At 45.2% G+C, this 26,214-nt stretch overlaps 2 protein-coding genes across 3 annotated transcripts; one reads left to right on the top strand and one right to left on the bottom strand.

Annotated features, from left to right (window-relative positions):
- Positions 1–627: 627 nt before the first annotated feature.
- Positions 628–10,922, top strand: GTF3A (general transcription factor IIIA). Its single transcript, XM_005286658.5, has 9 exons — positions 628–1,030; positions 3,282–3,382; positions 5,227–5,323; positions 5,534–5,622; positions 6,694–6,767; positions 9,197–9,280; positions 9,753–9,982; positions 10,061–10,120; positions 10,620–10,922. Exons 1-9 carry the CDS (start codon positions 827–829, stop codon positions 10,779–10,781), a joined length of 1,101 nt encoding a protein of 366 aa, XP_005286715.1. The 5' UTR covers positions 628–826; the 3' UTR covers positions 10,782–10,922.
- MTIF3 (mitochondrial translational initiation factor 3) lies at positions 10,808–23,881 on the bottom strand. Of its 2 annotated transcripts, none has more exons than XM_065581392.1 (4): positions 23,744–23,881; positions 14,571–15,055; positions 12,652–12,806; positions 10,808–11,122 (listed from the first exon to the last, which is right to left on the bottom strand). In XM_065581392.1, exons 2-4 carry the CDS (start codon positions 15,052–15,054, stop codon positions 10,910–10,912), a joined length of 852 nt encoding a protein of 283 aa, XP_065437464.1. In that variant the 5' UTR covers position 15,055; positions 23,744–23,881; the 3' UTR covers positions 10,808–10,909. The 2 variants fall into 2 exon arrangements, with proteins under 2 accessions (XP_065437464.1, XP_065437465.1); XM_065581393.1 differs by lacking the exon at positions 23,744–23,881 and adding an exon at positions 19,838–19,948.
- Positions 23,882–26,214: the final 2,333 nt, after the last annotated feature.

Here is a 26,214-nt window from a genome sequence, read left to right as displayed (position 1 = left end):
TAAAATTGGGTACACACTAACAATGGAGAAGCTAAAGTGTGTAAGAATAATCTTAAACATTCAGCTATGGTACCTCAAATCTTCTTATGTGAAAGACCTTTGTGCCCCATGGCATTGCTTATTCAATACAGCTATCCTAACTTGTGGTGGTAACTGGTGTTTGAGGCGGGTTATATAAATAAATACACCCTCCCCCCCACCTTGGATGCTGTATTTTGCACCCCAGGTAGGGAGTTTGAGAGGTACCCATTGCCCAAGGATTAGATAGCAAGTAATCAGGCCCCTTCTTGAACATCAAATGCACCTTAACTTTTTACACTATTGATCCAACTGCTGATAACACACCTTCGCCCAGAAACAGTACCAGGCATATTGACAGAGGGAGCCACAGCTAATCCTCTACACAGGCTGCCCATGGCCGATTCCTGCCGCCTCCGACTGCTATGGCCAGTCAGGCACAGAACAGCGGAGAATAGAATCGAACCCACAGCTGTACGGTCCCAGCCCACTCCCCTAAAGCAGGTCTGTCTCCGCCTCCCTCCTTTAGCTCTAACCCCGCCCTCACGCTCATAGGGAGAGAAGCATAGTAAGCTATAGCGCCTGCGCACACTCTTTTATCCCGGCAGCGTCCTGACGCTCGCTCGGGAGCACGTGATGCCCGCGGGACAAGGCGCCTCGTTGTCACGCGCACATAGCACAGCAGGGGCCAATCCAATGGCAGCGCACAGAGGTCAAGCGGGCGCGCGCCGGAGGATAGGAGCCGAGAGAGGACACGAAAAAGACGCCGGGCGGCGCCAAGAATAAAAGCGCATCACGTGGTGTCAGCATGGCTGGGGACGAGGAGGAGGCTGCGGCAGGAGCGGCGGCCGAGTGTGTACAGAGCCGGCGGTTGCCTGTGCGGGGCCTCATGGGGGAGTCGAGACCCCCCGCGGACTGTGCCAAGCGCTTCATCTGCTCCTTCCCCGACTGCGAGGCCACGTTCAGCAAGGCCTGGAGGCTGAACGCGCACCTCTGCCGGCACACGGGGGAGGTGAGAGGGCGGGGCCAGGAGGGGGGGGGCGAGTCTGAGGCGGGGTGGGGCTGGTAAGTGGGCGGGGCCAGGGCTGGCACGGGAGGGGGCGGGGCTGGGGCGAGTTGCACACCTATTGAGCCCTGCTCTCCTGGGGTGGGCTCTACTCAGTGCCTCTCACCCCAAGATCCCAGAGCTGTAGGAACCTCTGCCTGCTGCGCTGCCCTGGTAGGGTGACCTGCCAGATGAACCAGGCCTGGTTCACTGCCACCTGGGGCCACGCACATGAGGCTGCAAGGGCTGCCTGTGGGCAAGAAGCAGGCAGTCTGCATGGTGCAGCTGGCATGGGGCTAGCAAACATGTGCTTTGTGCCTAATGCCTCTGCCTGCCTGAGGAACTGTCACAAGATGCCTGAAGTGCTTTGAAGACAAGTTGCTAGCACTGCTCACATAATCCCATAGAGCCCCCAGGACTGGTGTGTGCCAGGGGCCTGTGCCTCAGATGTGCAAGCTGCCCTATTGTGTGCTTTATGGGACCCTCCTGCCCTGTCCCCTGTAACATAGCCCTGCGGAGGGGCAGCAGTGTCTAACTGGGCATTTTGCAATGGCATAAGGCAGGAGTTGAGGGATATCAAGAAACTTTAGGGCAAGGAGCAGAGCTTTCTCTTCAAGGTGGTGACTTATTTCAACAGGAAACAGTTCAGAGGAAGTGATGCACTAGGCATGCAGCACTTACTGAGCACAGCTGTGTAAATGTGCATTGGGACTCCTGGGTACCATTTATAACTTTGCTGAGCAGTATCAATTTGGAAATCACATTTTTCACCTGGTGTCTGCTGTTGTCACAAGCAATCACTGTGATTACTGTGAGTGAGAGAGATAATAAAAAACTCCTTGTTTTTCTCATCATTTTATTTTGAAGGTTTGGCAACACTGTCTAGGTGATTTCACTTTTATTGAAGGTGCACACCCTTCCCTAGGTTCTGCAAGAGGATTTTTACCATTCATAGTAACAGTAGAATTTAAACTGGAAGTAACCAAGTCACAGACAAGAGTGTGAATTAGTGGGGAAGGGGTGACTGAGCATGTTTGGTGATGGTATGCTCAGACTGGTTAAGAAGCCCTTTCTAAACATAACAGAAAAACACACACACTAAATTGCCCTTTAAATTACAAGAATTTTTAAAAAATCCTGGTATAACAAAGGATGTTCTCTCAGAAAATTGATTTTAAAAAATTGTCACTTAAAAAAAGCTCCCACTCACATTGCACTTTAACCTCTCTGTGCTTTAGTCGTCTTATCTGTGAGGTGGTGATCTTTCAACTGAGTTTGAACAGACTCCCTTCCCTGTCCTTTTCCCCTAGTGAAATCATTTGGGGCTCCCTGGGATTGCATAGTCAATTGCAGGATTGGTAACATATCTCCACAACACTTTACAAATCTCTGAGAACTCCTCAAGCTCCTTGGGTGAAAGAATCTATAGAAATAGAAAGCATTGTACCACGTTAATAGCCTCCAACAATTTAAAAGGACACTATCTATTTGAAATCTAGTTAGTTAAAAGTAGATCCAGGTCCTTCAGGTGTCTGTCCTCCTACCAAATTTTGTGGCTTAACTATCAAACTTCCCTATTTTATTTTTAAAGCGTGTGTGCTTTCCCATGTGGCTGTATGGAAAAACCACACAAAAAGAGGAAACTAACTTTCGTAAAATTGACTATACTCAAAATGCTGTCAAATACACAATGTAAACAAAAACTGCATTAGTATTTTTCTGTCTTTCAGTTAAACTATTGTAAGATCACCCTGTGCTAATTCTGAAACATTAATCATCTTATAAGAAACTTGTCTGAACTCGAGAAATAAACTCAAAGTCTTATGGATACAGATTTTTGGCATTTTCTTAAATTAAAAAAAATCCAGATTAAAGTTTGTGACTTCTTTTTATCTAGGAAAATATTTTAAATGGGTTCCCATAACAGTCTGTGTGCAACCTGAGGATATTAAAGTGCTTTAATTTTCTAAAGAGAAAACTTGTGCATATTAATGAATATTTTAAACCTTTTCTGTAACTGTTAATGGTTTAACACCGACTAAACCTGTGCCCTGTATGCTCTGATTTTTTTTCCTCATGGTTCTTAAATGCACTGTTTATATAGGGGAAAAAAATTACTTGGTTTCATTAATATAAGGGCAGCTTCTCCTGAAAATCAGTCTCCTAAAATAACTTACTTTTATGATTTTTAAGCAGTCTCTCTCTTTCTTTCTGTCAGAGACCATTTGTTTGCAATTATAATGGTTGTGGTAAAGGTTTCACCAGAGACTTCCATCTTACCCGTCATTTTCTTACGCACAGTGGAGAAAAACCATTTGAGTAAGTATTGTACTCGTTTCCTTCAGGCACTGAATAAGATGATTAGCTGCTGTCCTATAGAAACACACTGAAATAGAAAACTTACATTCAGGAAAGCCAAACAAAGTATAACACTAGTATGATTTCAGTGTCATAGAAACCAACACGAGCTGGCATGATGCTTCAGACTAGTGAGCCATCTAGCCTGGTATCCTGTATCTGGCAGTGGCCCATACCAGATGCTTCAGAGGATGGTGGGGTGGGAGGAATCCATAGTAGATGTTTATGGAATACCCTGTCCTTCTAGCACCAAGCAGTTAGTGGTTGGCTTGTGCAATGATGCCTGAGGGTTCTAGTTTATCTAATCTGAGGTAATTTTGCATGTTCTCAGTACAAATACCAAATCCTTTACTGGAATCCTACTAAGCTCTTGGCCTGTCTTTGCTTTGATCAGTTTTAAATTTTTCTTGCAGTTTCATTGGATGTCCCTTGCTTTTAGGTTGAGAGAAAGTAAATAGGACTACCTGATTTACTACCTTTGATGTTCCATTCACTGTCTGGGGGGGAGAGACACCCATTTCTCAAATAACTAGCATTAACCTTTTCAAACTCTTCCAGTGGAAGTCTCTTCATGAGACACTGTCATTTAAACTTTCCTGTACTACTAAAATCTTCAGAAATCATCCTTTATTTTTGTAATATATTAAAAATGCATATTGCCATGTACAAAATTTTATATGCCTGACTAACTAGAGCTGGGTAGGAAATTGTTTTCCTGCCTCCCTTCCCCCCCCCCCCCCACCCCCCCAGAATGAGACACCTTTGCCTGATTCAGAGCAGGGATTTGACCCTTGGTCTCCCACTTTCCAAGGAAAGTTTTTAATCAAATCTGGTAAATTCCCATGAAAGTTTTGGTTTAGAGAAAATTACGTTTTCTGACAACACAATCGTTTTGTCAAAAAATTCCCAACTAGTTCTATTACTAATACAAACGGGGGATGTAGCTATGTATTTCTTACTCTTAATGAGGTCACTGAAGCAACTGTGCAAATAAACTTATCAAGTAATTCTTACATTTTTTGCGAATGAACCAAATTGGAAAATGCAAAACCATATTAACTTGGTCAGCCAGGTCTTTTGTGCTAAACCGGATTGGGCATGGACAGAACTTGGAATACTAAGAGAAACAGGTTCTGTAGGTTGTTGGTGATTCAGCTGCTAGTATTTTGTCTTTCAATTAAGAAGTGAGCCAGTGTCCCAACATAGCTAGGGAGCGCTACTGCTGAAGGGCCTCTCTTTCAAACGAGACATAAAACAGAGAACACTGGTGCTTGTGTAAATTTGTAGTGTTACTCTTGGCTGTTTAAACTACCACATATTGACCCATTTCATTGGGTGAAGTGACTTCTACGTGGGTTGAACTCTCTTGGAGCTTTCAGGATGAAAGAAACTGTACAATTATAAGACTGTTTATTAAAAGATTTCAGGATTTTTTTTTAATATCATAATACTATAAAGCACTCCAACTTTTCTAACGCGAAGTACAAACTTCCAAGAATTGGTGTGGATATGTGATGGTCTGGGAGCCAGGAACCCCTAAATTTTAATATCTGTGCTCTGACAGGGATTTCCACTGTAGCCTTAAATGAATCACTTATCCTGCCATTTTATCTTTAAAATATAGATAATACTCTGTGGGATGGTTGTGAGGTTTGATTAATGTTTGTGCAATATTTTGGAGACACTGGTAGGTTCATTAAAAAATATTGACTTGTGTGTGTATATAAAGAATTAAACTCTAGCTCTTTCCCTTCACTCTTCTGATTATCTGAATATAGTACTAAGAAAATATAATTTATTTGCAGGTGCACAGCTGATGGCTGTAATCAAAAATTTACAACAAAATCAAATTTAAAGAAGCATGTTGAACGCAAGCATGAAAATCAGCAAAAGCAGTATGTGGTAAGTAACTCTTTGCTAATATATGCTTAGCATTAAACAGCCTCCACTTAATTTAGTCAACCAAATATTCCAGACCCTGGAAATGTGAGTGCATGTTCAAATGTTGTTATAAAACACTTGCATATTTGGTACTGAATTTGTAGTATTAGCAAAAACCTGTGGATCATATTGGCCTTTCTCTAACCATAACCAACTTAATTTTCCAAACAGTGTGACTTTGAAGGTTGTAGCAAGTCATTTAGAAAACATCAGCAGCTAAAAGTTCATCATTGTCAACACACCAGTGAACCTTTTTTCAAGTAGGTGAATAATTTTAATAAACTGTAGATGTTCCCATATAAAATATTTAAATGAAATAAGATACGAGATCTTCAGTGTGGGTGGATGATACAAATCTACTTTGATTATGGACCTTTTATATGTAAACATGCTTTCCTTTTTATTTTTAAGGGATGCTGTTAGGTTAACTTCAGGCTTAACAGCTTACTTCTCTACAGACATATGCATGTGTTGAACCATCCCTTCACTTTGCCAGTCTATTCTGAGTAGCAGTCCTGTGCTCCATAACTGGAAATAGTTTGTACATTCAATGCTTTGGATTTGTTACAGCATCATCCAACTGTATAGTTTAAACTTTACATATAAAGTGTAATCCATAGGTAGAATAGCATTTTCCTTTACCAGGTTGGCTCCCCTGCCTGCTTCCCCATCAGGGAGTAACTGCTTAATTAACACACAGGTGAGTGGTGAGCAAAAGTGAGTTAGGTGTAAGGACACAATTGGCTTGACTGAAAAGTACTACCTTTGTGGAGTTGTACGTCTCCATGAGCAAAGCAAACCCATATTAATTGATGGAAGCAAAATTAGGTCTTTTATTTCTTATAGGTGGAATTTTCTTATGAATTTCATTGTTACTTCTAACTATATATAGCATAACTGAAGGAGGCAGCATAGTCCACTGGCTAGATTACAAGAACAGGAGACAGATGCCTGTTGGTTTTACCCCACCCCACCCCCAGCTCTGGTATTGACTTATTGCATTGCTTTGGATGTATCATTTAACCTATCCCCATTTTCCAGAAGGAGAAACTACCTCACAGGGATGATACGAGGTTTAACTAAGCTTTTAAAGTCTTGGATGATACTTGCTATATACATAGAAAATGTTTCATAATTACAACATAAAGTTGCAGCTGTTGAGTGGATCAGGCTGATCAGAGCTGCACTGTGTAGTGTTCTATTTTATTGTAAAGAATATAGAGAATCTTTTTTTGAAAAAATACATTTGATTGCACCCTTCTAATTGCTTTTGGCTCATTAGTGTCTTTGCTTTGCCTCGTTTGATTGTTTTTAATGTGTTTAACACCTAGATGTAGTCATGAAGCATGTGGAAAACATTTTCCTACTCCAAGTAGACTAAAACGGCATGAGAAGATACATGAAGGTAATCTAGTTCTCCCTCTTACTTCAGTGTGACTGAAGCACCACAAAATAGCTTGTTTTTCAGGGTAGCCTGGGGGCTTGGAGATCTACAACCAGATCTAGACATGGCCCTCACTTCACGAACCAAATGGTCTAAATTGACACAAAACAGCACAGACTAATTGGATAGCTGGCTGAGGTGTAATTATAGGGTGTTGCAGTATTCAGTGTGTAACTTCACTTTTAATGTAAGTGAACATTCACAGGCTTGGCAGAATAGCTCCAAGTGTTTTTAGTCATACTGTTCAGGTAGGTCCTTCTCAATCACACTTTCCTTCCCTCTGAGATTATTTTGATATGATGGCCTAGTGGTTAAGGCAGTAGCCTAGGACTTGGGAGACCTAGATACTGTTCTCTGTTCTGCCACATGCTTCCTGTGTAACCCTGGGCAAGTCACATAGGTCCCAATTTTTAAAGTTATTGAGGGGCTTAAAAATGCAGATGTGGGATTTTTGAAAAGTGCCCAGGTGCCTAACTCTCAACTTCTGAAAATTGCACTAGGTACCTGAATACCTCTAAAATTGTGCTCTGCTCAGCATTGCAAGGCATAAATGACATAGCAGTTTGCCTCATTTTCAAAAGTGATCTAGGTACATACACTGAGTGCCATTAACATTCAGTAAAACTTAATCTCGTATGCAAATTTAGGAACTTTAAATTCATGCCCACCTCATCCATACAGGGGAGTTACAGCACTTTGGTGCACATAGCTATTCACCCCACCTTAGCCCAAATTGGAGGGCAGTGCAGATATGCCTTGTCTCTTTTGAAAATGAGACTTAGTTGGCCTGTCATTTGTGCCTTGCAATGCTGTGTAGAGAAGTGCCTAAATATCTTTAAAAATCTGTGCCCTAGCCTCTGACTCCATTCCTCATCTGTAAAATGGTGATAATAGTACCTGCTTACCTCACAGGGAGGCTGAGAATGAATACATTCGCTCCTGAGGCACTCGGATATTAGTGATGGGGGCCCTATAAGTACCTAATATAAGATAGAATTGCGCTCAGTTTTAACTCCAAGTCAAATGACTTAAACTAATTTAATCATACCTGATGCAAACTTGAGTCTTGGCAAATCAAAGATTGGTATGTGGCTTACACTGGTAGAATGTAAGAGGACAATAATCACAAAATCTAGGTACAATTCCAATAGCTTAAATATTGTAGGCCCGATATTTGGTTCCAGTCAGCTTTACAGTGTGAGTGCCTAAGTGCTGTTCTGCCCCATCTTAGTTCTTAGTGGGAAGCCGTCTAAGAACTGAGGATAGTCTGTGGGCCTTGCCCTCTGCTGAGTGCTAACAAAGGAGCTAATTGCAATGCCACTTCATAATGAGGTATCTTAATTCAGAATTGGACTGAACTACTCCTTTCACATAGGACAAATAGCCAGTGGCTTTTGGCTGCTATGAACTTGGAAGTGTGCTATATAGGTAATTGATGCCGTATCTGTGTATCCTAGCTAATTCTCCGAACCCTTGCAGCCCTCAAATTAACACTAACATGCTCTAGTAGCCTTACACACTGAGCCATGCTGCACATGCTGTGGATTTTAGGTATACATTAACAAAACAGATCTTTTTATAGCTTATGCACTCAGCATGAAAACAGTGTGGCTGCATTAGCATTGTTATAGAAACTTTAATTTTACATCTTCTGGTAAGTGTACAACTCCTGTGTTGCACTCCATTTTCCTGCCTTGAAAACTGAATTGAGTAAAGGAGGGGCAACTTTAGCTTGGTAGCAAATTTCATTTTTCTAAATGAAAGTAAGAATTTGCAGACTTCAGCAAGTTAGGGAAAATCTCCAAAATCATGAGACTTGCATTCTGTCCAACTCTCTTCTTGCTCTGACAGAGACAATAGCTTTTTTTGTTTTTGGAGGGTGGGGGGGTGGGGTGGGGTAAATGTTAATCTCCTGATACATTACCTCAGCAGCCACCTTTGCCTGTTAGGCTGTGTGAGTGCATAGTGATGTCCAAGTGGGAAAGGGATTCATTAGCCTTAGCTAAAAACCATTTCATCCACTTAGTGACACTTTTTTCAATCATAAAACTTAATCAGATTGTTCAAGATTCAGAAATATCATTATGCCAAGTTTCAAAATTCTTCCTTTGTGAAAGTCAGTTAAGTGCAAACTGTCTTTTGTGGGAGGGACAGGTAAGAGGAGGTCTGGAAGAAGATGGGAGTGCTCCACACCTTCTCAAAAACACCTCACACTCAGCTGACGAGTTTCCTTAACCATTCAAGCATTCTAAGTTAAGAATGACTTAGTTTCACTTATCTTGGACCTGTATTGAGCAGGTGTATATGTGTATCTAACATTTAGTTGACTGATCTCTGGCAAATTCACACATTTTAGTGTATTTTCTAAACCTAAGCAATGTGTTTAATAGGATATGTGTGCAAAAAAGACAACTGTTCATTTGTTGGGAAAACATGGACAGAACATCTAAAACATCTGAAGGACAGTCATGCAGGTAAGCTCAGTAAAACTTTTTTTACAGTTCTATACAGTGACTTAAGTTCAGTGCTCTAATGTATTGGGTAAGAACCCAAATACTAACTTAAAGGGAAATCTCACTAAACATTTTACCAACCTGCTCTTTTTTATAAATTTTCTTTAATTACTCTCTATAGTTTATTAATTACAAATTAATACAGCTTAATATGAGATACTTCTATACCATTCTGGCTAATCTGTAATTGAAAAGTACTACTCAAGTCTGTCCCGTTTGCCCACTGATGTGATCATGTGTAATGGGATATAGTTCCTTAGTACAAGATATGAATAGTCTAGGATGAGAACATGGAACAGCCCCTGAATTTCCTTCAGTTAGTGAATATGAATTGGAGACTCTCATTCTAAAGGACTGACTTGAGTTATTTAAGTCAGAACCTTCATTTGGATTTTTTTTTTAGTAAGTTGCTCTGTTCTTGTTTTTCACCTAGAGCCAGTAATCTGTGGTGTATGTTCCAAAACATTCAAACGCAAAGATTACCTTCGACAACATCAGAAAACACATGCTGAAGAAAGAGAAGTATGTCGATGCCCAAGAGAAGGCTGTGGGAGAACTTACACAACTGTGTTCAATCTTCAGAGCCATATTCTTTCATTTCATGAGGAGAAAAAACCATTTTTTTGTGATTATGCTGGCTGTGGAAAAGTGTTTGCAATGAAAGTAGGTATTGTAGACTGCTTTAAAATCCAGAATATCTTCTCTTGAGTCATGTCAACATAACTTTCTTCTCAATTGCAGCAAAGTCTTGCAAGGCATGCTGTTGTACATGATCCTGACAAGGGAAAGCTGAACTTAAAAGTAAGTCAAGTACTTCTGCAAACACCTCTGAGCCATTTCCTTTCTCTTCAAGGAGCAAAGAGTAAATTAATTTAAACACATACAATTATGTAAAGTGTCTTTAAAATTGGAAGCTAGTCTAGCCACTACTTTATTTTATGTAGGCACTGAGTATTTCTGAATTTAAATACTGTAAAGGAGGGCAAAGAATAATTGAGTGTTCAGGGGTAGACAACCTATGGTATGTGTGCCAAAGGCAGCACGCGAGCTGATTTTCAGTGGCACACTCGCTACCATTTTAAAAACCTTATTTACTTTACATCAATAGGTTAGTTTAGTTATATATTATAGACTTATAGAAAGACTTCTAAAAACGTTAATGTATTACTGGCATGCGAAACAATGAAGACTTGGCACACCACTTCTGAAAAGTTGCCCACCCCTGGTTCAGATGATCAGGATTTTTTTTAATCTATAAAGTAGGAAGGCTGCTAATACTGTACTGTGAATCTTTTATAAGGCAAAACAAACTCGTCCTAAACGAAGTCTGGCCTCTCGTCTGAGTGGATATATTCCTCTTAAAGCACAGCGCCGAAAGGTTGAAGCGGCAACAGAAAATAAGGCTCTGAATAAACCTGCAGAAAATGAGTTACCAACTGTTGAAACACTGACTCTGCACTAGAGACTTCTGGAGATGACAACTTCAGCCAGAATTGACAATTGTTTTATTATCACATGGGTCAGTTTATAATGGCTTATGTAGAAAACTGAATATTTTGTTTTATAGTCAATTCAAGTGTTTGGTTAAAATCACTGCAGTTCACTCGACTCAGTTTCATTTCCACTCTCCTTGTTCCGAATGTCTGTCTGTTTTTCTTTTTCCATTTTCCTGTACTCATTAACTTCTTTTTCTGACATGTGTCTTAAAACACATGTGCTCTTTCCTTCTTTAATGACTCTTGGCTGGGATAAGTAAGTAGCTTTCTCGGGCATAGTCTTGACAATCTGATCAAAGAAAGCCAGCTGAAAACGAAAAATAAAAATTTGGTTATATTAACAAGGGGATTTAAGCAGGCCATTTCTAATAATTCTTCAGAGTAAGTGAAGAGAGATTAAAATTTTAAGTCTGGTCTACCTCTATGGCAGTTTCTTACAGTTAATCTGATACAACATTAGCTCTGATTTGGACTATGAGTGCAGCACAGAGATAATCACTTATGTCTTACTCTACTCATCACCACAGTAAGTGAGGCTTTTAAAGTGCCAAAGCCTTTTTAGAAGGCTGTTTCAGTGGTGAAGTTCCAGTAAGCACATTCTCCTTTACACCTATGTTATCTTTCCACTTGATTCTTAAAAGATTTCATGGTCACACTATGCTTATAATAATTTCACTTAATAGAAAAGGTTAGCCATACAGTTGCAGTGGTAGGCTCAACTAGTGCCTGAGTGAAGGAAACATTTCTAAAATAAGTTACAAAATGTCAGAAGTAGAGAATCTGTCAGGTAGGGACAGTGAAATTCTCTACTCTGAAATTCAGTCTTAAGCTAATTCATAATGACTGAAGGGTGTCATAGAAGATACCTGCACAAGGGGGGGGGGAGCCCCGTTCTCTTCAATCTTACTTGCAAAAAGCATTTCATTTGTATCAATAAAATTTTGTTCCACTTTTAAAGTAAATCATTAACGTTTACACACACAAAGAATTGCGTCAGTGAGATACTAAGTCCTGTTCTCCTAAATTAGCAAATAGACCCACCATGATCAGATGTAAGTCACTGCAAAGTAATGTGTAATGAAACAAAAGGAAGCATACCCTAGAAGCCACCTATTGACCCTCCAGTAAACGGAATTGCTAAAGAAGGTACTCCAGTAGGAGTGGGGAGACAGAAGCTGGATTCTTTGCATTTGTCAGCAAGGTGGCCAAGTACCATGAGCTAGCTTTCATGCATATTGAAGAAAGGGAGTCATAGATTCCAAGCCAGAAGGGATCACTGTGATCTAGTCTAACCTTCTGTAGAACAAAGGACATAAAACTTCCACAGAGTAATTCCTTTTGAACTATACCATCTCTTAAAAAACAAACAAACCTCTTACATTAATAAATTGCCAGTGAGGAAGAATCCACCATCAATCCTTGCTAAATTATTCCAATGATTAACTACTCTCACTGTTAAACAGCTAAACCTAATTTCCAGTCTGAACTTATTTAGCTTCAACTTCCACATTGTCTTACTTTAACTAACTATGCATTAGAATAATGCAGTGTTAAAACATTTCAAGGCAATGTGTGAGATTTACTTGTGTAAACACATTGTTCAAATTATCTCTGTGAAGAGACAATTAGTTCTGAATGGTGGTGTCTGATAAATGGAAATAACTTCACTTAAAAGGAAGCAGGTTTTTGCCCTCTGTACTAATGTCACAACCATCACATACTGGTAAGAGTATACTATCAAAGGAAGAAAGCAATATTATACCTGGAAACACTTGGCACTGGTAGCCTTATTTAATACATTTGGCTGACACTTTAAAAAACCTTAATATAGCTTACCATCTTTTCTGGTCCATCTGCAACATTTCTTTGCTGTACAGAAATTCTGACATGATGCTTCTTATCAATCCACTGCTGAATCTGACTAATTTTAGTCTCTAAGTCATGTTTTGCAATAGCTGCAGAAAAAGTTAACTCCTTCAGCTGAACAGGCCCTGTTAAAATATAACCAATAATATATAGGCTTCAAACTACGTTTAGTAGTGTTGTGTACACCCCTATTCTGTGTTCTAATGCACTGAGGCTACTGGGAGGGTTTTTTTGGGGAGGAGGGAGGAGAAAAGTACAAGTCAGACAAATGTCTTTATTCTTATGAACCCATCTTTCCTACTCCATTAAGAGTTCCCTATCTTACCTGTTTATCATTATTTTTGCATGCTCACAATACCTTATGTCCTCATATTTAAATATATGGAGATATACCTATCTCATAGAACTGGAAGGGACCCCGAAAGGTCATCGAGTCTAGCCCCTGCCTTCACTAGCAGGACCAAGTACTGATTTTGCCCCAGATGGCTCCCTCAAGGATTGAACTCTCAACCCTGGGTTTAGCAGGCCAATGCTCAAACCACTGAGCTATCCCTCCCCCCATATCGTGCTCATTACCACGCTGCCCCCTCCTATGCTGCTCAGAACATGTTCCCATTACCATGATGGCAGGCCTTTCCTCTTTCAACATCCCTCTTAAAGAGCTCTCTTTTCCATAAGGCTCATAATCAGTAACCAATATTAAACTAGAGATGTGAGGTGGTGGTGGAAAGGATAACAATCTTAAGGTTACCATTTCTAGTCACTCAATCCATGTTCTTCAGACTAACCAGGTTTGGTCAAGGTCTGTCTCAGATGAGGCTGAGTACAACTCAGGTACTTAACAAATAAGGCTGTTCCAAGCTGTACCTGGCCATGAAATGTATGAATCCCAAATTATGCTTTTTTAAATATAAGAAGGCTAAGTGTTTTCCCATTGTATAGTTAAGTGGGAAAACTTTTAAAAATTAGTCATCCCCCTCCACGCCATCTCCATTCTGTTTCAAAAGATCACACAGCCTTGAATTCTGTTAGAAATAAGTCCCTGTAATAGCATAAACACAACTCATTCTCCTCCCACCCTCTGCATATGCTCTTAAATATCCATTATTACAAACTTCTTTTTGTAGGTGTTTTAACAAGAGCTAACCAAAACTGTTACAGTGGTGCTACTGCGGTAGCTCACCTGTCTCAAATCAGTAGTAAATAGCAGAAAACATCAAAAAGTGTGAACAATTTCTTAGTTTGCATGAGGATAACCCAAGACAGTCAGACATCACTATATACAAACACCTTCTCTAAGTGCTCCATCTTGCCAAGTTATCAACCCAATAATTTAAACTACAGGTACAGAATGATTTATGAGGAAAAAGTGAATAATTTTGGTTATTTTATATAAAAAAGTGGAAGGGTCCATTTGGAACACTGTAAATACACTGCTGTCAAGGCTTCCAGATTTTCTCTCCTATATGTTGAGCAATGTTTTGTGACTGTCAGTGACAAAAGTATGCTTCTTATAGATATGGCATATCAGTTGTGAAAACTGTATCATTTATAAAGAAGTTTGCATTCATAAAAATTAATGATCATTTAAAAGAACAAAAATTCAATATGAATGCCATGGTACCAGAATCTAGGTCATTCATTTATATAAGTACTTAAACAATACCAGAAGCCAAAATATTAATTATGAGAGCATAACAGAATGGTTTTCTACATTAACTAGACTAAACCAATTTTTGCGTTTTCAGCATGCAAATCTAAAATAACATTGACTGTGATGACAGTACTCTGGATTTACATTGATGTAACAAACTGGATTTGATTTACTGCCACTACTTCTAATACAGCAGTTTTCGAAGTGTTTAATATTATATTAGCAAGATACCTACCAGCTTTTGAACTTGCTTTTTGCTTCTCTCTACGTTTGAGCTGCTCTTCATGAATCTGCTTCCCAGTCATTAGTCTGTACACTGGAGGATCTTCATTTTCGCACAGTGGAACAAGCTTCAGATCACGCTCATTCATGAGTCGAATCACATCTCCTCTGTGCATATTTCCTAAGCTGTTTCCATTTTCACTAATTACATGAATGATCTGCTGAGGAATTTTCCTCCCAATGCTTCCAAATGGTCTTTGGGCATTTGTTTTTTTTTTCTTTCCTTCTGGTTTCTTTTCAGCTTCTTCAGTTGTACAAAATGATTTTGTAGGTACAAACATAAGTCTCCTTTTAGCACCAGCCATCACCATCAGTGCTTGAGAGAATGTTGTCTTTTGCATGGTTTGCACCAAAGGAATGTCCAAGTATTTACTTATGCAACTAGTTTCATTCCTTGTGGCTTGATGTATTAATTTCCTTAGGCAAAGAGCAGCCATTCTGAGAAAATGGGGAAAAAAGAAAAAACAAACCTCTATTCATTAGTTAAAAAGACCTAAGTCAGGGTTGGCAGCCCTAATTTTTAAACTATCCTTTCATTTGTTTGCAAAGTCATGTATTTTTTTATTTAATTAGACTCAAGGTGCACAATCATCAGCAACCCTACAATTAATAAAGCGTTCATACAATAGAGAAAGAAGGGTTTGGCAGGGAAACCATTTCAGGCTTCTGAAGGGTCATCATAAAGAGTTTTTTTCAAATATTTTAAAATGTAGGGTCTAAACTTACTTTAAAGAACCCCAAAGAGTTATTATGTGAGCTAGCTGATTTACCATTCTAAGACCAGATAGTTTGTCATTGTCTGGAGGGGTGGGTTTTGTTTTTAAATAAAGTCTCAACATTTGAAGTTACATGCACAAATGAAGGAAGTTGGATGGAAAATCTGACAGTGGAACCTCTCTCCTGGTGCTACCGGCACCCTCCTTGATTAGAATATTTTCTTTCACTTATACTACACTGACTCAGGTCCACCAAGACACTCAAGAGTAGTTGAGGTCTGTGCATCAGATCTCTGCAAAGTCCTTAGAAGTTCATGTCCCTGAGGTCTATAGGAAGCTTGGAACTTAAAAGATTGAGACTTCCATGCATAATCTTTGCACACATGCTTAAAACTTGACCATTACCATACCTGTAGAAAGCCCATAGAGAGGAGCACACATTTATCCCAGGGTTGAAATCGTCCTTTAGTATACAACCTATTTCTTACATCAGTGACTCAAAATAACAATAATAGTTTATTTTCCTCAAAATATGAGCTACCCAAACTTAATCCCATATAAGCAATCAAAGGAGGATACTTGGCAGTTTTGCTGTTATATGGGTTAAGTCCTATTGTCATTTCAGTAACTAAACTAGAAAGCTCTGTCATCTCTAAGTTCAGACAAATATGCAGTAATATTAGAGCACAGCTGCATCTATATTAGTGGTTTCACTTGTCAAGCTATATTGTTTTGACAAAAGTTGAAAATAAAGATTTGCTATTGACAGTGTTTAAAGTGTGCACAATCTTGTTACGGTATATAGTGAGTTAGGACAATATCCTGATGTTTCTCCCTACTCCTCCAAAGGCATTTAAAGGCATAGAGAATGCACTCAACCAAGAAACCAAGGGGTGTGGGGAGAGTGCATTTTACTATGGCTATCCCAAGAAAGCTGTTAAAATGCTTTTTCTGTCCAAGGTGATGTTTGTGAAGCAGGCAGACTGGGAGAGGACGGTAAGATAAGAGTTTGCTACAGGCATATGGAATGTGGCAGTATTTAATAGAGTATGTCCACACTGCAGGCTCAAGCCTAACCTCCCTTCTGTCTACACACAAATCGCACTAACAGAGGACTTAGACCCAGGCTCCCAGGACCCCACCAGGATGGAGGGTCTGAGCCCGAGTCAAGCCGGGGCTCTGGATTCAAACCCTCTTGCTTTGCAGTATAGACACAGCCCTAGTAGATGCATGCTCCGGGAGTCTGCCAAAAGTATCCCATGGGCCAACTTTCTTTGTCCTCTGGACAGTCAAGTTTGGTGGCCAGTAAAGTTTTCCCACACTGCACCATGAACAAAGGGCTAGAGCAGCCACATTTTGGGAGGGCGCTAAGAAGTCTGAGATATGGTTGGTTGGACTTGGGCCCACAGCCTAGATGCTGGAAACTCCAGGCTGGGACTCAGGGTTTAACAATTCCTAACCGGGGGTCACAAATGAATGTAGAGGCAGAATCAGGATTAGAATCTAGGTCACCTGAGTCCCCAATCCTGTATCCTACACACCACCACATTGCCTTTCCTCTAGTGTTCCTGATCATAAAGAATGTCACATGCTCAATACCAAAATGTATCCTCCATCCCAAAGAACCTGGTATTATTTCACTAATTACTGACCAGAAAAATGAAATTCCCGCTACCCCAAACATACACATAATTTCAAACTTTGTTCTCCTTGTCTTCCTTATTCAGTACCATGGACTAACATTTTAAATGCCATATCTGCCCCCGCAAGAAACCCATGCTCATTTGCTGTGGGAAAGAAAAGTATCTTTTTACAACAATGGATTTTGCTGCTTATATATATATATATATATATATGTGTGTGTGTGAGAGAGAGAGAGAGAGAGAGTGTGTGTGTGTGTGTGTCTGGGAAGGACCATGCACAGCTGGGAGAGGGTATTTTACTATGAATTTTACAGTGTCTGGGGAGGGTGTATGTGTCCAGAGAGGAGGGTGTTTTGCTGTGTGTGTACGTTGACAGGATACATGTGCATGCTGAGAGGGAGGTGTTTTGCTGAGTGCTGGGATAAGGTATTTTGCTGTGTGGGAGTGTGCATGCACATGAGCAGGGAGCTATTTTTTTCTGTGCACAAGTGCACTGGGAGGAGGTATTTTGGGTGCGTGTGTATGTGTGCTGGGAAGGAATATTTTAGAGATGGTGTGGGAGGGAGCATTTGGGATGTACGTGCAGGCCTGTTGTGGGAGAGGGTATTTTGGGGGGGTATTTGGGGAATGTGGGAGGGAGTCAGGGTGGGCTGATTTAAATTATAATGATTTAAATCACTGATTTTAATCAACTTTTCTATTTGTACTTCAGTTCTTTTCTAAAGAAAAGTGCAGTCTCATTGGTTGATATAATCATTAAAACATATTGATTTACAACTAATTAGAGCCTTTATTCTAGATTTGGTACTTTTTTGCTATCTAGTAGAGTACACTATAACTATATACGTGTACTTAAGCAATTACTTCATTTAATGTTTTCAGATTCTTATTGATTGTACAGTTTTAGTATATTAGAGAATAGTGAATGATATATTGCTTATTTACTAGATAATTAACTTTTTGCTCATGACTTCATAGTATCATAGAATATCAGGGTTGGAAGGGACCTCACGAGGTCATCTAGTCCAATCCCCTGCTCAGACTTGTCAAGCTGCATTAGGATGGTAACAAATTTAATTAAACAGAGGAAACAGCGCACAAAATTTATTTTTATTAAACAAAACAAGCCCTTACTATAGTACTTGAACTATTTTGCCATATTTATAAAGCTTGATCTCAAAAGTTAGATGTTTTCCCCAATTCTTTCTTTATCAAGAAAAGCAGCCTTTAACTAAAAGTTCTGATCAAGGCTCACTGGTTCAGCATACAGTATTTATTTTTTCTTTAAATGTTTTAAGAGATTCTAATAAATTTAGGCTTTAGTATATTTTGTATTAAATTCAGATATTTGTAACAGTTTGATATTTTGAAGAAAATCTTATTATAATTTAAATAACAAAATAAACAAATCCAGTTTAAATAAAAAATCTGATATTTTTAATCCATTTTTATCCACCCAAGAGAGGGTATTTTGGGGGCATGTGCTGAGAGATGGGTATTTAGGAAGGGTGTGAGTACTTTGAAGGGGTATTTTGGGGGTGCTGGTAGGGGCTATTTTGGTGGTATGGGGCATGATGCTGGGAGGGATGTATGTACTGGGAAGAAGTATTTGGGGGTGTTGGGATGGGTGTGCGCTGGGAAGGGGTATTTTCGGGAGGTGCTGGGGGTATATACTGGGAGGGGATATTTGGAGGTGCTGGAGGGGGTACCTGGGGGTGCTGGAGGAGTGTGTACTGGGAGGAATATTTGAGGTTACTGGAGGGGGTATGTGGGGGGTACTGGGAGGAGGTACCTGGGGGCAATACCAGATTTACAATGGTGCCACTGGCACCATGCCCACGGTCGAATGGGGCCCCGGCACGCTCTTCTCCGCCCCCCGCTCTCTCCTGTGGGGTCAGAGAAGCTTGACTCTGCTGCTGCTGGGGCTCCGTGGCAGCCTCTGCCTGCAGCCTGGCTCCTGCCCTGCCCCTTTCCCCAGCATGCTGTGTTCCCTCCCTGCCACCGATCAGCTGGATCAGCCTTGCAGGCAGGAGGCGAGAGCCACAGCACGCTGCTCTGGAGAGGACGACGAAAAGAGGCGGGGTGAGGTCTTGGGGAAGGGGCTGGAATTGGGGCATACCCCCTCCAGCCCCCTGTGTGAGCACCCCCATGACCCCAACCCACCCCCCCGAGTCCCTGCCCACCCTAACCCCTGCACCCCCTCACATACCCCCAGCCCCCTGCCCTGCCTCCTGCATCCCCCCCCCACATCCTCACCCCCATCCTGAGAACCAAACAGGAGCTGCCGCAGGTAAGCGCTCCACACCCCAACCCTGAGCCCCCTCCCTCGCCCTAGCTCCTGGCCAGACCCCATACCCGAACATTTTTTTACAATATTTGGAATGATCATTACGTGGTCCATGGAGACCCTCCGTGATTTTCAAGTGGTCTGTGGAAAAATAAGTTAGACTACAAAAACAATCAAGGTACCTCACTTTATTTTCATTTACTTGCTATTACTTATGGGAGGAGGATGAAGAAAAAAAGAATGAAAAACGGGGCAGGGGGAGATAAGAGAGAACGTTCTTTTTCTTGACTGAGTGCCAAGGAGAAGCCCCAAAAATGAAGCTGAGCACAGGGCTGGGGGGGCCTCACTAACTCCAAATCTACCACTGGCTGTCACGTCACCTGGGCTGGGGATGCTGTCAGGGCCGGTGTAATCACTAGGTGAACTAGGCGACTGCCTAGGGCACCAAGATTTGGGGGTGCCAAAAAGCGGTGCCCCCCCAAAAATTTTTACACTACAGTGGAGTCACATCTTATATGGGGGTTAGGTTCTAAAGTCACCGCGTAAGAGGAAAATCGCATATAGTGAAAATTACCATAAAGTACAGTATATATTAGAACAGGGATCCTCAACCTATGGCACGCATGCCAAAGGTGGCACGCAAGCCGATTTTTTTTTTAATGGCAGGCTGCGGGTCCCGGCTGCCGCTGGGCCTGCTGCCGAACTGCGGTTCTGTTCACTCCGCTGGCAGCAGGCTGAGCAGAGCCAGCAGTGGGCCGGCTCCTGCCAGCCGGGGTCCCAGCCACCAGCCCCTCTCAGGCTGCTGGGGTCCCAGCCAGTTCCACTCAGACTCCTGCCGGCCTGGGTGAGCGGTCTGGGGTTCTGTTCACCCAGCGTTCCGTCCGCCGGCCTGGGGTTCCGTTCACCCAGCGTTCCGTCCGCTGGCCTGGGGTTCCGTTCACCCAGCGTTCCGTCCGCCGGTCTGGGGTTCCGTTCACCCAGCGTTCCGTCCACTGGCTTGGGGTTCTGTTCACCCAGCGTTCCGTCCGCCGGCCTGGGGTTCCGTTCACCCAGCGTTCCGTCCGCTGGCCTGGGGTTCCGTTCACCCAGGCCGCCAGGAGCCTGAGCAGATCCAGTGGTCAGGACCCCGGCTGGCAGCGGGCTGAGCAGGCTGAGCGGGGCTGGCGGCTGGGACCCCGACTGGCAGGAGCCAGCGGACGGATCCCCAGACCAGCCCGCTGACGGTCTGGGGTCCCGGCCGCCCTGCTCAGCTTGCTGACGATCTGCGGTTCCGGCGGCCGGCCCCTTGCCAGGCAGGATCTCAGCCACCGGCCCTGCTCAGCTTCCTGCCGGTCTGGGTGAACGGAAGGAGGCTGAGCGGAGTCGCCGGCTGGGACCGGGTGAGTGCACTGGGAGGGGCATTAGAGGGGTACTGGATGGGTGTACGTGTACTGGGAAGGGCACCGTCTGAGTGCACTGGGCGGGGTATGGGGGGGGTACTGGAGGGGTGTACATGTACTGGGAAGGGCACCGGGTGAGTGTACTGGACGGGTTATGGGGGGGGGTACTGGAGGGGTGTACGTGTACTGGGAAGGATACTGGGTAAGTGCACTAGGTGGGGCATGGGGGGTACTGGAGGGGTATACGTGTACTGGGAGGGGCATTAGGGGGGTACTGGAGGGGTGTACGTGTACTGGGAAGGGTATGGGGGGGTTCTGGAGGGGTGTACATGTACTGGGAAGGGTACTGGGTGAGTGCACTGGGAGGGTCATTAGGGGGGTACTGGATGGGTGTACATGTACTGGGAAGGGCACCGGGTGAGTGTACTGGACGGGGTATGGGGGGGGGGGTACTGGAGAGGTGTACGTGTACTGGAAAGGGTACCGGGTGAGTGCACTGGGCGGGGTATGGGGTGGGGGTACTGGAGGGGTATACGTGTACTGGGCGGGACATTGGGGGGGTACTGGAGGGGTGTACGTGTACTGGGAAGGGTACCGGGTGAGGGCACTGGGGGGGTACTGGAGGGGCATACGTGTACTAGGAAGGATATGGGGGGTACTAGAGGGGTGTACCTGTACTGGGCGGGGCATTGGGGGGCTATTGGAGGGGTGTACGGGTACTGCAGGGATGTACCTGTACTGGGAAGGGCATTGGGGGGGTACTGGAGGGGTGTACGGATACTGGGAGGGGCATACCTGTCATGGGCAGGGCATTGGGGGGGTACTGGAGGGGTGTACCTGTAATGGGTGGGGCATGGGGGGGTACTGGAGGGGTGTATGGGTACCAGGCAGGGCATTGGAGGGGTACTGGAGGGGTGTACATGTACTGGGAAGGGTACTGGGTGAGTGCACTGGGAGGGTCATTAGGGGGGTACTGGAGGGGTGTACATGTACTGGGAAGGGCACCGGGTGAGTGTACTGGGCGGGGCATTGGGGGGTACTGGAGGGGTGTACCTGTACTGGGCGGAGCATTGGGGGGTACTGGAGGAGTGTACCTGTACTGGGAAGGGCACCGGGTGAGTGTACTGGACGGGGTATGGGGGGGGTACTGGAGAGGTGTACGTGTACTGGGAAGGGTATAAGGGAGGGGTTCTGGAGGGGTGTACATGTACTGGGAAGGGTACTGGGTGAGTGCACTGGGAGGGTCATTAGGGGGGTACTGGAGGGGTGTACGTGTAGTGGGAAGGGTACCGGGTGAGTGCACTGGGCGGGGTATGGGGTGGGGGTACTGGAGGAGTATACGTGTACTGGGAAGGGTATGGGGGGATACTGGAGGGGTGTACCTGTACTGGGAGGGGCATTAGGGGGGTACTGGAGGGGTGTACCAGTTCTGGGTGGGGCATTGGGGGGGTACTGGAGGGGTGTACCTGTACTGGGAGGAGTATGGGGGGGTACTGGAGGGGTGTACGTATACTGGGAAGGGTACCGGGTGAGGGCACTGGGCGGGGTATGGAGTGGGGGTACTGGAGGGGTGTATGTGTACTGGGAAGGGTACTGGATAAGTGCACAAGGTGGAGCATGGGGGGTACTGGAGGGGCATACGTGTACTGGGAAGGATATGGGGGGTACTAGAGGGGTGTACCTGTACTGGGTGGGGCATTGGGGGGGTATTGGAGGGGTGTACGGGTACTGCAGGGATGTACGTGTACTGGGAAGGGCATTGGGGGGGTACTGGAGGGGTGTACAGATACTGGGAGGGGCATACCTGTCCTGGGCAGGGCATTGGGGGGGTACTGGAGGAGTGTACCTGTACTGGGCGGGGCATAGGGGGGGTACTGGAGGGGTGTACGGGTACCGGGCAGGGCATTGGAGGGGTACTGGAGGAGTGTATGGGTACTGGGCAGGGCATTGGGGGGGGGGGTACTGGAGGGGTGTACCTGTACTGAGATGGGTATGGGGAGCGTACTGGAGGGGTGTACCTGTACTGGGCGGGGCATTTGGGGGGTACTGGAGGAGTGTACCTGTACTGGGCGGGGCATTGGGGGGGTACTGGAGGGGTGTACCTGTACTGGGCGGGGCATTGGGGGGGGTACTGGAGGGGTGTACCTGTGCTGGGCGGGGCATTGGGGGGGGTACTGGAGGGGTGTACCTGTGCTGGGCGGGGCATTGGGGGGGTACTGGAGGGGTGTACCTGTGCTGGGCGGGGCATTGGGGGGGGTACTGGAGGGGTGTACCTGTGCTGGGCGGGGCATTGGGGGGGGTACTGGAGGGGTGTACCTGTGCTGGGCGGGGCATTGGGGGGGGTACTGGAGGGGTGTACCTGTGCTGGGCGGGGCATTGGGGGGGGTACTGGAGGGGTGTACCTGTGCTGGGCGGGGCATTGGGGGGGGGTACTGGAGGGGTGTACCTGTGCTGGGCGGGGCATTGGGGGGGGGTACTGGAGGGGTGTACCTGTGCTGGGCGGGGCATTGGGGGGGGGGGTACTGGAGGGGTGTACCTGTGCTGGGCGGGGCATTGGGGGGGGGTACTGGAGGGGTGTACCTGTGCTGGGCGGGGCATTGGGGGGGGGTACTGGAGGGGTGTACCTGTGCTGGGCGGGGCATTGGGGGGGGTACTGGAGGGGTGTACCTGTGCTGGGCGGGGCATTGGGGGGGGTACTGGAGGGGTGTACCTGTGCTGGGCGGGGCATGGGGGGGGGTACTGGAGGGGTGTACCTGTGCTGGGCGGGGCATTGGGGGGGTACTGGAGGGGTGTACCTGTGCTGGGCGGGGCATTGGGGGGGTACTGGAGGAGTGTACCTGTGCTGGGCGGGGCATTGGGGGGGGGTACTGGAGGGGTGTACCTGTACTGGGCGGGGCATTGGGGGGGGCAGTGTCGCTCTCCGGGGCTCCCCCTCCCCCTGGCAGGGCGGCTGGGGCAGGCCCGGGACGCGGTGTCAGCACGTCAGCGCCTCCCTGCGGCCCCTCCTGCACCGCGGCCCCGTCACCCCCGCCCGGCCGGGCTCCGAGGCCCCGCGGCGGGGCAGGCGGCTGGGCCGGGAGGCGCTTGGCGGCGGCGCTTACCTGCAGCGGCGGACGCAGGGCGGGCGGCGCCAGGCGGGGCGGAGCGGAGCGAGCTCGGCGGCCGGGAGGCGGAGGGGGTCCTGCGCCTGCGCCTGCGCCGCGCGGGGCCTGTACGTGCAGGGGGGGGTTGGGCTAGGAACCGCGGGTGTCTGCTGGGCCTGTGCCGGGCGGGGCGGGGCGGGGCGTGCAATGGCTTTTGCTCTGGGGACACTGGGAGCTGCAGGGTGTTGCTTTCTGAGATGGTGTCTGGGGGTCCCGGGTGTGACTCGGGGGTTACTGGGTTTACATGTGTGTGATGCATGTTGAGAGCATCTCGTTGGCTGCTGCTGAGTTGTACATTTGTGTTGCTGTTTGTGCATTTCTACAGGGGCTGAGAGTGACTGCACTGGGCTGGAAGGATGCAGGGGTAGGCAACCTATGGCACGCGTGCCGAAGGCGGCACGCGAGCTGATTTTCAGTGGCACTCTCACTGCCCGGGTCCTGGCCACCGGTCTGGGAGGCTCTGCATTTTAATTGAATTTTAAATGAAGCTTCTTAAACATTTTAAAAACCTTATTTACTTTACATACAACAATAGTTTAGTTATATATTATAGACTGCTAGAAAGACCTTCTAAAAACGTTAAAATGTATTACTGGCATGTGAAACCTTAAATCAGAGTGAATAAATGAAGACTCGGCACACCACTTCTGAAAGGTTGCAGACCCCTGGTGTAGACACTAGACACGCACAAATAGGTTGTTGCAAGGCAACTTACATCAACCTAACTTGGTCGTGAGATCAGGCTTTAGTGTTTAGAAATTACCAATTGTTTTACTAAATAAATAAATAAAAAGGAAGAGAAGGGGATCCTGGCCTCCACCCGTCCCTGATAGAAAATTGCAACATTTTGATTTTACCTTATAAAGAAAATAGGACTGGGTGACATTTTTCCTTTTATTATATATATTTGAAAGTTTGCAGTCATTGCTTCAATTCTTGCAGTAGGTTGAGAAAATATCAGTCATTTTATGTAACTTTTGCTAAATTTGTAATTTTTGTGTGTCTGTGATTCTTCAGAGAAAATGCAGTGCGTGCAGCTCTGTATAAGAGGAAAAATCTTTTCTAAATCAATTTCAAATCTGAACCCCATGTTCAAATGTTTGGGGTGTCTATGAACAACTCTAAAGCCACCACCTTAGATTCCTTTTTAAAACTTACCTCCATGGTAATGAATACAGAAAACTGCTGCTCATAATAATGGCAAGGCAGGTGGTAAGTTGTGTTAACCGCTACAGCTAAAAATTGTATACCCATTTATTCTATGATAAAACAGCCTATTGTTTTTGTTACCTTGCTTCCCAGCCTCCCTCACTGCCTGCTTTTCTATTTCATCTATCTGTCCTTTTAGACTGTAAAAGCTTAGTCCAGTGAGCCCTCAATACGAAGCTATTGCAATATAACTTATTAATAATCATTTTCAAGACCCCAGTTGCATCCTTGACAGAGGAAAAGACTCTGCCATAGGGAAAGGAGTGACAGAATGTGATTGATCCTGCTTTTTTTCATCTGCAGAAGGCAAAATATTTTCCCCTTGGAATCCAGATTCACCTACACAGGTGTGGAACTCAAGAGTACCAGCAGCTACTGAGGATAATTTTGGCTGAAGCAAAAAAGATTGAATTACCACTTTATTTTTGAACCTTGGACTATGCAATGTTAAATAGGGGGAGATTTTCAAAGGGCCAAATGATAGTGTCTTCAAAAATCTCCTATGTGTACAATTTTTAATGTTAGTATGAGATATAAAGCAGAGGCGACACATGAGGGGAGGACACACAAGGTCACGTGCCTCTACAGGTTTCTGACTTCCATTTAGAACAGCTTCTAGATCAGAGATTTTCAAACTGTGGGACATGCCCCCCTAGTCGGCGCACCCCTCAGTTTGAAAACCTGTTAATCTGGCACCAGCCCCATCGGCATAATGAGGGCAAAGAAAAGAGGAACTAACCAGGCATCCACCAGCACTGGGGTGCTTGCAGGGTGAAGCCATTGTAATCTAGGGGGCTCAGCATGAGTGGCTTAGTGTTGGGGCTCTCTATGGAGCTGGGCAGCTCACTGGGGGTAGGCAGGGCTGTTGGAGCAGGCGTGGCAGGGCTGTTGCTGGCACCTGGCAGCAGGGAGCTGGGCTGGGAGGGAACCAGCAGATCCATCCCCACCTTCCCTGAACCAGCCATGGGTGCTGGGCTCTGCAGTGGCTTCAGGTGCCATGGTGCCTGGTCAGAGGTGGCTCAGCAGGGGAAGGCACCCCCTGCAGGAGGAGTGGCGCCACATATGCTGCTGCCTTGGGCAGAAAGCCTAGGGGAAAGAACAGCCCTGTGTTCCCTGGGGCCAGGGTCTGGGCCAAGTGGGGCAGCGGAATGGTGAAGAGGGCTCTAAGCCCCTCCCTGGGGGGCTGCTGCAAAGCCTGCAAGTTCAGGGCAAGAACAGGC

The sequence above is a fragment of the Chrysemys picta genome, chromosome 1 (assembly GCF_011386835.1).
Source record: "Chrysemys picta bellii isolate R12L10 chromosome 1, ASM1138683v2, whole genome shotgun sequence".
NCBI classification, from domain to species: Eukaryota; Metazoa; Chordata; order Testudines; family Emydidae; genus Chrysemys; species Chrysemys picta.
The sequence above is the reverse complement of the archived record's forward strand: the minus strand, read 5'-3'. Positions and strand labels throughout refer to the sequence as shown.